We start from the raw sequence: 13,750 nt of genomic DNA, 5'->3' as shown, positions 1-13,750 counted from the left end.
ATCAGTGTAACAGCCTGTGACTTCTAAACGCCACTTTCTTTCATCTCTTCATACCATTTCTTTTTCTCTTTACACCAAGTGATTTATCTTGAGGCATCACTGTCAGCAGCGTGAGCCGGGCCTCAGGATTCTGACTCACAGAATGGAACATCATGTCGATGTGTGAGTGAAGGTCGTGTTAACTATTTCATTTTTTTTTTTTAATAAGCGTCCTCTCTCCCTCTCCTGTATCTGTGGACCCACAGACCCTGTCCTGTGTCCGTCACCATGATGAATAGGACGTCCCTGCCTGTCAACGTTCTGCTGACAGACACTCTGTAATCGTTTTCTCTCATGTTGTCAGTGGAGACGAGGATTGTGCATAACGACCAAACCGTTGTTCTGTGTCAGAAAAAAACAACAACAAACAAACAAGTGAACGTTCAGTCTCAGGCTCATCCGCACATACATTGATAAAAATAAATTCTCATATGAAGTTGTCAACGTGTTGGTGCAACAACAGCGGAAGATTCTCTGAAACGCTGCAGACCTGCTACAGTAGAATTACAACTAGCAGCTTGGAGGAAGGTTCTGTCAAACCCACGCGTCCGTGAAGCGGTCTGTTTATATGACGGTGCCTGTGACCTTTGTCACACGTTCGACAACTGAATCAAAACTGAGGAGAAAGAAATGGAACCTTTGACTTTAGATCTGCCGACGCTTATGATGCTCAATATCTGCAGTTAGTTGAAAACGTCTGATGTCATTGATGTTGTGATGTGTGTGTGTGTGTGTGTGTGTTGGTGTGATCCTGGTGGAACTGGTGAAGGCACTTTGTGTTTGTGAAGACGTCTTAGTCCTGTTGTCACAGGCTCTGAGTGAGAGAGTATTTTGAGTTTGTTTATTTTATTTAAGATCTTTTGATTCTTTTATATTTATTTGGAGTTGGATTTAGCTAAGATAAGAGTTAGGATGAAGATTAGGATTAATCATAATTTGTTATACACATGTTTAGAGATAGGGTCTAGAAAATATTATATATGACTCCAAGTGCTGATAAAACACTGAAATCAGTGTGTGTGTGTGTGTGTTTTGATCTGCTCTCAGCAACACCTCTCAGACGTTTTAACAGTCCCTGGAGAATGGACACAGTGATGTCATAGTTGGCCCGGTGTGGACGGAGCTCAGAGAAACAGTGACACTTTGCCTGTACTCTGCCACACTGTTTTCAGCAGCAGCAGTTCTTTCTTTTAGTGAATCACTGTCGTATCCACTCATGGTCCGGCCACAAACTTTGGCAACAACATATTTAAAGTGAGCAATTTGTCTAATTTTTACAGAAAGCGTGAGTGATTTAAAATGAGGTGGAAATGAAATGATTAACATTTATGAAGCCGATTCAACATCAGGTCAAATGTCACAAATATCGTTGAACTCTGACTAATTATGTGACCTGATGATGATGTAGTTTCCCAACAATATTTCAGATCAGGGGGTGAAACGATCATTGTTGATTGGTTGTTTTAATAGATTTACAGAAACAGCAGAAATGAATCTGTATCATTTTTGTTGTGAACGTTTCCTTGGACAGTTTGTTGTTACTGACATCAGGGCTTGAAGTAGCTCAGTAAGATGAATCACTGGAACAGGATTAGAATCTGGAACTGAGGCTGTGACTTCCTGTTACCACTGGAAACCAATGACACTGATTAGGATGGAAAAAACATTAACATGTTCCATGAAGGACAAGATGGAAGGTTTTATTTTGTTTAGATAATTTAGATATTTTTGTGATGCGAATCATTTTTTATTTGCTCGACTGACTTTTTTATTATTCGTTTTCTGTTTCCTTTCTGCACGTCTTGTCCTGAAATCTGTTCAGACTCATAAAAACAGTAATAATGTTGCCTCATTTATATTTTAGTTGTGTGTTCACTGCCTCAGACTGCAGCAGTGACTCGGCTGTTATTTGATGGCGTCAGACAAATAGTCAGACGTGTGGCAGAAAAGCTCATCTCCGCTGATTGGTGGCGCTGCAGCACCGAAATGAGCACAACGTCACCGGGCTGTGTTACTGTTGCTTTAATTTTCCAGTCGACTTCACACAGCGTTATCTCAGAACTCAGACAAAGGCGGTGGGTCTGAGGGAAGGCATGGGTTCAGACTGGGGGAAATTAGATCAGGACCAGAGAAATAAGTCGTTAAATGCCGGCTCCGGTCGAACTCGAGTGTCTGAGGATGAAGAGGGAAGGAGTCACCGTCATTAACCAAGACGTCACGTCACTTGACTTCTTGTTTCTAAAGACGCCGAGCGATGGAGTTAAAATCCAAGTTTAAAAGAAAGGGCATTTCTTTTTTTGTCAAACTGTGTGTGTGTGTGTGAGTGAGGGAGAGAGAGAGAAAGAGAGAGAGAGACATGGACACGTTATCAATGGAAGATATTACGTCTGTAGGATTTGTCAGTATATATATTTAATATTTACTTCTGTTCTATAGGGCAATGTGGTGGAAGTGTGGTTCATGCCCCTGCCTCTTGTCAAGAAGGTCGCACGTTCAATCCCCAGTAGTACTGTAACCGATGGTGTTTTTGTGCAGGAATTTGCATGTTCTCCCATCGTGTCAGTGTTTGCTCCTGGTACTGCAGTTGTATTTTCTTTATATATTATATAATATTTGTATATTGACGGTCACTCAGAGAATATACAAACAGAACTGCTTTAGATTTATTTCTCCTGACCATCACTGATCCCTTTTCCACTGAAGTCTTCAGGTTTTCTGGCTCCCCTCTCCTCCTCCTCCTCCTCCTCCCCCTGCTCCTCCTTGCACCTCCCTCAGTGTGTAAATGTGGAACATTGTATGTGGAGCAGCACGGTGGCTGAGCCTCAGTCCATCAGTGTTCCGTTTTAGGTGCCTTTAAACAGAGCGTTCTCATTTTGGGAGTTCAGATTAGGATATTTTTACCGCAGCAGGTCAGCTGAGACTCCTGTGTCTTAAAAATGACCTTCCTCTAAACCAGCCCTCTCCCCCCCCCCGACTTAAAGAAAAGAGTGAGTGTGAAAAGGGAGGTGAGCGGAGAGAAAAGTTTATCTAACAGATCTGACCTGAGTCAAGAGACAGAAGCGGAGCAGATGACATGTGGCGTCTGCTCTGCCACCAGAGTTATTTATGTCAGGAAAGTGGATCATTGCAGATGTTTGATCTCCCCTGACACAGATGCTCCCTCTGTATTTTCCATTGGTGAGCGAGTCTTTGGATCAGAAGATGTGCAAAAATAATACTGGCAAAGACATCTTGAACACATCAGCACAGAGAGAGAGAGAGAGAGAGAGATTATCATTTTTATTCAAAGATTAAAAAGATCATATGGTGGAGGAGTGGTTAGGGCTTTTGCCTTACAGTGTTAACTTCCCTAGTAGAAACTTTTTCATGTTCACCCTGCGTGAAGGGGGCGGGGCTTCTCCAGGTACACTGGTTTTCTCCCACAGTAGTTATGAATAATTATATCACCTGTGACCACAAGAGGGCACTTGATTCAGATTCATTATTTTATTTTTTATTTTTTTCCATTAAGTTTTTTCTCTTCCTTTTGTGCACCGACTACTTCAATCCAAAAAGTCCAATCTTTTCTCTCCAGAGTTCATTGGAGACGACAGATCAGTGTTCCACTTCTGTAGCTCTTCAGTTCCATTTATCTTATATCGTTCAGTCGTAGTTTCACTACTGAAGTGATTTGGATTGATTTTTTTTTCTTTATTTGATTTACCAAATATATGTAAAAAATTGAAATCCAATTGTTTCAAGGACATCAACTTCTTTGACGATGACTCACTGCTGTTACTGGATGTTACAGTAAACTCTATAATCAATCTTTTGTGTCCTTCCTTTGATGCCAAAATGTATCCAAGCAAGTTTTTGGTTCAGAAAAAAATATAGTCTTCAGAGGATCATTTACAATAAAATTATGAATCACTGCAGTAATCACTTCCTTCCTGTTAGTCGGTGCACAATTTAAATTTTTTTGTAGAGAATCAGCCAAAACCTGGAAACGTCTTTACTGTTTATCACTGCTACTTTACAACCAATGTCGACTGACGGCTGTGGTTACTGGGTGAGCGGTGGTGGTGGTGGTGGGGGTGGGGGGGGCACACTGACAATTGTTCATGTGCCTGGCCCTGGGGTCAAACAGCGGCCTCTCTCTCTGACTTAGTCTCTTTGTTGTGGTGTCACATTGTGCCAGTCTGCAGTATGGGCCGACTGTCAGTGTGTGAGCGACAGCTAACTCAGTCTCTTCTCCTCCACTCCACCTGAGAAAAGCACATCAGAAAGGTCAAAAGGACACGCGTTATTTGTGGATTTCACTCATTCCGAAATGAATTTCACACAGCAGCTGTGTGACGCCGGCGCCTCAAGTGTTGTTGTTTTGCACTAGTCAGCGTTCAACGTCAAGATCAGGATAAAAAAAAAATTTGCAAATCATCTCTGTAGTCTGGCAGCTGAGGTGGTGGTGTGATGGTGGATGAGTCTCAGGGCAAATGTGCTGAAGTGTTGGAAGTTCTCCTGACTGCAGCGTGTTGGTGTGAAAATGAAAGGCTGTTCTTCTGCAGTCATCCACCAGCCCTGCAGCCCCGCCCCTGTCTCTCTGCTCTGGTTATCAATAGCAGTTATGAAACTGCAGCTTCCCCAGGTTCTTTTAAAAATAAACTCAATTAATAAATCATATTTTACAACATGGAAAAGTTAATGAAATTAATCAAATGTAAAAATTCTAATAGGGTTTTCCAGTAACCTGGCCTCAAGTGACGTTGCAGTAGCATTTACATTTTTTTTTTCATTTTTCTCCTAAGGTTTTTTTCATACAGTAATATTAGAGTACTGCAAACTCAAGGGAGCTACGGATGAATCCCTGAGGAGACGCTGAGATCCTACTATTATTAGACGTCTCTATTATCAGAGCATACATCTGTGCTAATTCTGAGGGAAGCTAAAGCTGTAACCGTCACTTCTAAATGAAATTGTATGCATACATTAAGTTGTCAATGTCTAGAAATGTACATTACCAATAATTTTGGCAATGAGCATCACGATCTGTCATTAAGGCAGTAGGCTACAGGAAGTTGACAGGACCTTTCTTATTTCTTTTCTCACGGTTGGATGAAACTTTATCGTCTTTTTTTTTTTTTTTCTCTACAGGACAAAGGACTCTTCATCACAGCAGTGACGTCCTAGAGACCGTGGTCTTGGTCAACCCTTCAGAGGAAACCGTTTTATTAGAGGTAACTGAACTGAAATTAACACTATTTCTTATCAACTGATAAAACCGGTAATCAGTGATAGAGAGCAGAAGTATTGAAAACTCACGTTAGGCCCTCGCTTCCTTTAACTAAATCAATATCGTGAATATTTTCTCTCTAATAATTTACTCCTCGACGGAAGCTTTTTCTAAATGCCCCTTTGACAAACAGGTGAGATAATTTCTTGAAGCATTTGATGCCTCTTCTGAGCCCTTGATAACTCTTTGCCTCAGAGCGATTTAGATTAAACATGGGTTAGCTATACATCAGTAAAACTGCCTTTCATCTCAGTCAGGGAGAATTAAATAATGAACTGATGTCTGTTTTTGTTAAATTGATTTCTGTACTTTCTGTACCAAACAAAACTGACTCATATATTTCTGTTTCCATACACCAGCAGCTGTGTTTTATATGTTTCTTGTTTTTTCAGATCCAGTCTCTCGTCACAGACTCAGCAGGACAGAAACTCCTGGTCTTGAGCGGCCAGAGCTCAGATCACGGAGGTCTTCTCCTTCAGACGGGGGTTTTTACCTACCAGACCTTCTTACGTGTCTTTACTGATCCTGGGGTCAGTCTGTGTTAATGTATTCTATAAATGTGATGGTGTGAAAGGGTTTTTGTATGTATTTCTAGATTAAGCGAGTGTCACTGACTGTTTTGCCTGAATGTTTCAGGTCAGGGATTTACTGGGCACGACAGCCCCCAAGCAGCAGGCTACACTTACTGTGTCCTGCCGTGGGGAGGTGGGCTGGAACTCCGTGGGACACCAGCAGACCCTACGGGAGTTCTTGGAGTACAGACTAAACCCTGAACTAGTTCTCCCCAAGATGGAGGGAGTCAGCGAGTTCACAGAGTACGTCTCTGAGACCGTTGACGTTCCCTCACCTTTTGACCTCCTGGAAGCACCCACCTCTGGAGGGTTCCTGAAACTGTCCAAGCCATGTTGTTACATTTTCCCCGGAGGACGAGGAGACTCTGCTCTCTTCGCAGTGAATGGCTTCAACATCCTGGTGGATGGAGGCTCTGAGCGAAAATCCTGCTTCTGGAAACTCGTCCGCCACTTGGACCGTATCGACTCCATTTTACTCACACACATCGGCGCTGACAATCTCCCCGGCATAAATGGACTCCTTCAGAGGAAGATAGCAGAACAGGAGGAGGAGAAGTCTCAAGGCTCCACCAACTACAGTGAGTGGATGAAGAACCTGATTTCGCCTGAATTAGGCGTGGTCTTCTTCAATGTCCCAGAGAAGCTGCGTACGCCAGAATCTAATCTCAAAGTGAAACGCAGCATTGAAGAAGCCTCGCAAACTCTGCAGTACCTTAGCAAACTGGGAATTAAACCAGAGCCCTTGTTTCGTGTAGTGAGCAACACAATCGAGCCCATCACTCTTTTCCACAAAATGGGCGTGGGCAGGTTAGACATGTACATTCTCAACCCTGTCAAAGACAGCAAAGAGATGCAGTTTTTGATGCAAAAGTGGGCTGGAAACAGCAAGGCCAAGACGGGAATCGTGCTAGCAAATGGAAAAGAAGGAGAAATTTCCGTGCCCTACCTGACGTCGATCACAGCCCTGGTCGTTTGGCTCCCTGCCAGTCCAACGGAAAAGATTGTCCGAGTGTTGTTTCCTGGAAATGCACCGCAAAACAAGATCCTGGAGGGGCTGGAAAAACTGAAGCACCTTGATTATTTGCGCTACCCTGTGGCTACGCAAAAAGACATCGCCTCCGGAGCGCCTCCCACTGTTCTTAAACAAACCAAGTTAAAACAAAGAACAGATAGTAAAGAGAGTCTGAAATCCTCCCCTAAAACTACTGCAAAGCCGACAAAAAAAGAACCTGAAGGACAAGATGAGGTGTCAGCAGCGACAGAGGCAAAGATCGACTCCGTCAAGGAAAATATCATTGAGAAGAAAGAGAAAAAGCCGACAAAGACTATAAAATCCAAAACCGACGTTCCTGAAAAGAAAAAACTCCTAAAAGAGAAATCCGTTAAGAAACACTCTAAGGAAAGAATTTCAAAAATGGATGAGAAAAAGGACAAAGAGAAGAAAGAAATTAAGAAAATAAAGAAAGATGACGCTATGAAAAAAGATGAGAAAAAAGATGCTAAATCCAAGGAGGATAAGAAAAAGGATCCGTCCAAACCAGAACTAAGAAAAATTACCAAGCCTGACCTTACACCACTCACACCAGAGGTCAGAAAGACATTACATAAAGCTAAAGCCTCCACTAAGGCAAAAACTGTGAAAAGTAAAGTCACAAAGTCTCAAACAGCCGAAGTCAAACCAACAGAACAACCTAAAGTTAAAAAGACTGAAGCTGAGTCGGTGCAGAAACACTCTGTGGAAGGCACATCTGTTTTCTCCACACCTGAAGACCTCACCACGGACTTTGATGCACAGACCAAGGGTGAGGTTTTGTCTGAGGCTACAGAACCAACACAGAGACCTGAAGTTCCATCTGAACCAGCGACAGAAGAAAAGCAACAAGCAGAAGAAACACCTGAGATACCGTCTTTGGCAAAGTCTCCTGTAGAAGAGGCGACAGCTGCTGAAGAGAAAGATGATCTCAAAGACAAAGATGAGGCTTTGATGCAGGAGAGAGAGTTTGAAGAGGCCCAGAAGTTTGAAGACGAGGGAGCAGAAATTCAGGAGGAGGAGGAGGAAGAGGAGGAAGAAATGGTTCCACCTGTGAAAAAACAAACAGACGAAGAGGAGGAGGAAGACATGGGGATCGGTGAAGAGGAAGATGAATCCAAATGGAAGGAGGCAAAAGAAGACAGCCTTGACCGAAAACATGAGACAGAAGAAATGGAGAAATCTGAACATGTCTTTACAAAAGCTCAAACAAAAGAGGAGCAACATTTGTCCAGGGAGGAGCAGGTGAAACTGGATGAGGAAGAAGAGGAGGAGCCAGTGGAGAAAGCTGAACTGGAAGAGGTGGAAGACTTAGATGTGATCGCAGATGAAGAGATCAAAGTAAAACCAGGGGACGAAGAGGTTGAGGAACAAATGATCATTGAAAGCCGAGCTGCTGAAACCGTGTCTGCAGCCACATATGAGCAGGAAGAGGAGGAGGAGGAAGAAGGCTACCTGTCGCATGTCGCAGGAGCCACGGCTCCCATAACTTCAGTAGCTTACGGGGCCGCTGCAGCTGAACCCATCTCCTACATCCAAGACGAAACCATCCCTGGCTACTCTGAAACAGAACAGACCATTTCAGATGAGGAGATCCACGAAGAGGCGGAGGAGAGGATACCTCACCTCCAGTACGATGTCTGTGCCTACGACGTCTCTGTGCCGGATCAGACCGGATCGTTTGTGGATATACACGGCATGAGAGAGATGCAGGCGGCAACCATGGGCGAGAAAGGCTTCACTCCAGCCTTACAGGAACAAGTGTCTGTGTTCACAAACATCATGACCGCTCCTCTAGCAGAAGAAGAGCATGTTTCCTCCGCAACATCCATCACAGAGTATGACAAAATATCCTCCTTTCCTACTTCTATTGCTGAAGACCAGTCTGTGGCCTCTGTTGCTCCTCCTCAGGCTGAGGAGCAACCCAAAGCAGCTAGTCCCATGTTGACTCCCCCCAAAGAGGAGCCGCTCTCTGCCGAAACTCTGTCTCCACCGTCTTTGGAAGATGACAAACTAGCCAAGTCTCCATCGGATGACGCTCAGCCTCCTGTAGCAGAGGTCAAGGCAGTGGCCAAAGCTGCAGATGTTAGTGATGAAGAGGAAGAAGAAGAGGAAGAGGAGGAGGAAGAAGATCAAACTCCTAATGTTGAAATGTCACTGGAAAAACTCCAAGAGGGCTACGCTCTATCTCTGAAATTACAGAGTCAGGAGAAGGACACTCAAATGCAGCCTGACTCAGTGTTTCCTGTTCCAGTGTCTGCACCGGAAAAAACCATCCACCTGCCGGTGGAAGAGGTAAATATAGATGCAGTGGCACCTAAAGATATTTCATCAGTGGTGCCGACCAGACCTTTTGGATCAGACTCAGTAACGTCTGAGAGTGAGGAGCGATGTTTCAGTCCAGATGACGTCACTGTGAAAATGGCCTCCCCTCCACAGTCTGGTCCCTCCAGTGCAGCTCACTCCCCGATTTGTCAGTCACCGGTCGAGGACAAGATGAAGGTTTTCCCTGAGGTGGTTAAACAAAAACAAGAAGAGCTTTCTATATTTGAAATGACAGAGGACAAAACTAAAAAGACAGAGGACAAATCAGAGACGGAGACGCTGAAAGATGCCGACAAGGAAATGAGAGCACATGACGAAACATCTGACGACAAAGTCGTGAAGAAAGACATTAAAGACATTCCAGTCACTACAGAGCCGGAGGAAGACATTTTGTTTGCACCAACGGATAAGAAAACACAAGGAGAAATGATTCCTGTTGTTGCTGCATCTGTAGCAGACGTTCAGCCACATGTGTCGGAGAGGGAGTCCCTCGTCTCAGCTGGACAAAAAGATGAAGATAGTGGTGTAGAACCTAAAATCCCTCCTGTGGGTAAATCTCCAGAGAAGGACAGTCGTTTTTCGGATGATGAAGACAAGAAGGATGATGACGATGATGCATCTGCTGTTAAATTGCAGAAAGAAACAAAGGATTCCTCTGATATTAAACAAATAAAGGATGAGAAAAGAGAGGAATCTCCTACAAAAGAAGAGGTCTCATCCATTAAGTCAATGATAGACGAAAAGACAGAGAAACTGCTGGGAAGAGACGAAGTCCCCGATATTAAAGAAGTCAAAGAAGAGCAGAAAGAGGCTCTTGATGTAACCTTTAAAGATGAACAAAGAGAGATTAAAAAGGACCAGACAGCTGATGTCAAATCTGTGAAAGAAGTCGAGGTTAAAAGTGACGTCCCTTTGACTGAACAAGTCAAAGATGAGCAGAGACAAAAAGATGAGTTTGTAGACCTCAAGGCCAAAGATGTGTCAGAGATGAAGGCAGATGTGTCAGATGTTAGTATTTTAAAACAGGATAAGATCGAGAGAGACGCAGAGGTAAAGGATGAAGAACTGGGCAAAGAAAAGGATGACATCACTGATATCAAACCTGTTAAAGAGGAAATTAAGGAAGCGACAAAGGACGTTATATCCATCACAGAGTCTCCTAAAGAGGAAAAGAAAACAGAGACGGAAACAGCTGACCTTAAGGTGACAGGAAGTGAGAAGGAGGTGAAAGAGAAAAGTGAAATTAAAGTAACCAAAGAGGAAACTCTCCCTGGTGATTGGACGGTTTCTGTAAAAGATGATAAAGAGGAGAAGGAGGTTTGTGAAGACACGGTGTCCACCATCAGCCTCACACAACAAATGAAAAAGGATCTGATAGAGGCAGAAAAACCAGCTGCTGAAAAAGAAAGTGTAAAAGGAGAAGATGAAAACATCGGACTTTCTTTGGACAGAGTTATCACAGCCGGAGAGGATGGTGGCCTCATCTTAAAAGATACAAAAGAAGAAGCTGCAAAAGAGGCTGTTCATAGAGAAGACGCCGCAGCTGCTGTTACTCTACCAAAAGATGACGATACGAGTGTAATGTCCGGTCAGGACACAGGTCAGGAGGAGAGTAAGGATGAAACTGTTGGCTACAAACCTGTTCAGATGGAAGATGAAAAAGTCTCACTGAGTAAAGATGGTGAGGATTATTCGATTGTACTGAGCAAGGTGGAAGAGAAAGAAACTGAGGATTTTGTCAAACATAAAATAGAAGAAGACAAGGTGCAGGACGCAAGAAAAGATGAAACTTCTACTGTCACAGCATCCAAAGACCAAACAAGTTCAATACCTGACACTTTGGTTCCTAAACCTTCCATTGATGATGAAAAAGAGAAAGAGAAATTGAGTAAAGATATCTTTGCTGGAAAACTGCCTGAAGAAGAAAAGGAGAAAGAAGTGGAGAAGGTGGTGGAGAAGGAGGAAAAAGGCACAGAGAAAGATAAAGAAAAAATAATTCAAGATGTGTCTGATACCAAGAGCTCCATGCAGGAGAGAAGCACGGATGTAGCTGATGTGAAGTCCTGCACAGTAGAGGAGAAGAAAGTTGAAGTGAAGCTGGAGGTTAAATCTGACGAGAAGCTCATCAAAGAAGAAGCAAAAGACACATTTAAAGATGAAATTTGTGAAATTAAAGAGGCCGAAAAAGAAAAACTAGACAAAGAGAAGACTGATATTCCTACACCTGTTTCTGTTGAAGGACAAAAGGAAACAGATGTTGTTGACACTTCATTTAAAACCTCACCAGATGACAAACCTGTAGAAAAAAGTGAAATTGCTGAAAAACAAGTAACGGTGGGTTTGAAAGAGAAGGACAAGGTTGACATCTTGGAACAAAAACCTTCCTTAACCGACTCTACCCTTAAAGAACCTGCGAAGGAAGAGATTAAAAAAGAAAAAGAAACAGATTCTATAGCTGAAAAAGCCAAAGATGCAGAAGAGAAAGAGAAGTCTAAAACTGAAACCATCAAGGATGAAACAAAAGATGAAAGTAAAAAAGAAAACCTTGAAACTATTTCCAGCCAACTGGATGAAAAAGATAAAATTTCACCAACATTTAGTACAAGTGATGTGGAAAAAGAGGAGCATGACTATTATTTTGTGTCTGAGCCCAAGCAGGAGGATAAAGTCCAGGTTGATCTTACTTTTGGTCAGGCTCTGGGAGACGAGAAGATTAAAACTGATGATGTTTGTGACATTAGTAAAAAGCAGAAATCTGAAGAAAGTTCTCCTACTGACAAAGCCAGTGACGTTTCAATGGAAGTGAAACAAGATTCTGCAACAAAACCACAAACTTTCGAAGCAGAAAAAAAACTAGATACAAAAGAAAAGGTTGTTATTGATCCGGAAGAGACAACGGAAAAAGAAAAAGATGATGCCCACGTGGCTGAGCTGAGCAAAGAGAAGAAAATGGAAAAGGAACAAGAAAAAGAAATCAGTCACGTGGCTGAAGATAAAGATGAACAGAGGAAAGCAACAGAGGGAGGCAAGGCGATGAAAGATGTTGATTTTGAGGAGACAAAGACGGATAAGATGGCAGAAAAAGAAAAGTACGACTCCTCTGATGGAGACCACATTAAGGAGGAGAAATGGGAAAGAGAGGAGTTACAGGAAAAAGACCAGGAGAAAATGGTCAAACAACTGTCACAGACTGTTTCAAAGGAAACAGCAGGCGCTATGTCTGAATCCAAGCCTCTGTTTTTGGTTCAGTCCTCTGATGAAGACAGAGAAGAAGAGGAAGAGGAGGAGGACATCTGTATGGGAGGAGCAGGATCCAGACCTCTGTCAGTGGAGTTGAAGAAAACAGACCATGACATTTCATCTGCAAGTCCAAAATCACCCGTAACTGAACCAAGTGACCAAATGAAACTACCAACGTCAGAGCAGATAACGGTTGTCGTTCCTTCAGGTGCAACGCAGGAACCGTCTGTTGATGAAGACGTCAAAGATGTAAAACACACCGGATCTTCACCTGTGGCAGACAAAAAGGACACTGTTAAAGTAGAAGCAACAGTCACGCAGGTCGATAAACCAGGACTGTCCTGCGACATTGTCTCAAAGGATGAGACGACCTTTGTTTCAAAGGTAGAAGCAGCTCCTCAGCTCACAGCTGTTACAGCAGAGCTGTTTCCAGATGAACCTGAGAAAAAACCTGTGTTGTCGACATTATCAAGCACAGACAGTCAAGCCAGAAGCTGCACACTGTCAAGCACTGAGAGCCAGCTGAGCGTGGAGGAGATGCCACATGAGCTGAGCCTCGGGGTTGTGTCCACAGAAACAACAAAGCCAACTGTGAAAGCAGAGAAGGAGGCAGAAAGGGAGATGGAAGGGGAGAGGGAGGTGGCTTCTCCTGGACTTTCACGGCCTTGCTCTTATTTTATGTTGGCCAGGGAGGATGGCAAGGATTCTGCTAAAATCGATGATGTGAAATCACCCGCAGCAAAAGTGGAAGGTGAGGAAAAACTCCTCTCGCAGCAGGAGACCCTGCGGGAACGACACGTGCCCGACGAGGAGCCGAGCTTTAGGACGTCCAAATATGACCCGTATGAAAAGCCTGTCTCAAAAGACCATGACTCCAGAGATGAGGGTGAGGTTCCGTTAGGTTCCGATCCAAACGCCGACATTGACATGGATGATAACAGAAGAGTGAGTCAGGCAGAGGCAGGAGTGCCCATGTTTCTTCTGGACGATCAGTACAAAGAAGAGCCCTTGTCCTTCAGCAGAGTGGACTACAGCCCAGTGTCCCTCACTGAGAGTGAGAGAAGCAGCCACCATAGTCCAACCACCTCACCTGAACGTGAAGACAGAGAGAAGGGTCAGGAGGAGGAGCGGGAAAGAGAGGAAAGACTAGACATGTCTCACAGTCAGCAGAGCTTCACATCTATAGACATACAGGACAACAAACTGTCCCAGGCTGAGGAGACTTATTCTTTTATCCCTAAAGAGGACAAACCGGAGAAATCGGAGAAGGAAAAG

At 43.6% G+C, this 13,750-nt stretch overlaps 1 protein-coding gene across 1 annotated transcript in view; it reads left to right on the top strand.

Annotated features, from left to right (window-relative positions):
* The window catches only part of map1ab (microtubule-associated protein 1Ab), a 45,042-nt gene that overhangs the window by 22,641 nt on the left and 8,651 nt on the right, over positions 1-13,750 (top strand). The window contains exons 5-7 of the mRNA XM_017032804.2: positions 5,170-5,252; positions 5,701-5,838; positions 5,945-13,747. Coding sequence (XP_016888293.1) covers positions 5,170-5,252; positions 5,701-5,838; positions 5,945-13,747 — 8,024 coding nt within the window. The remainder of the gene's footprint in view (positions 1-5,169; positions 5,253-5,700; positions 5,839-5,944; positions 13,748-13,750) is intronic.

The sequence above is a fragment of the Cynoglossus semilaevis genome, chromosome 6 (assembly GCF_000523025.1).
Source record: "Cynoglossus semilaevis isolate Cse_v1.0 chromosome 6, Cse_v1.0, whole genome shotgun sequence".
NCBI classification, from domain to species: Eukaryota; Metazoa; Chordata; class Actinopteri; order Pleuronectiformes; family Cynoglossidae; genus Cynoglossus; species Cynoglossus semilaevis.
Note: the sequence above shows the minus strand (reverse complement) of the source record. Positions and strands in the feature narration are given on the sequence as shown.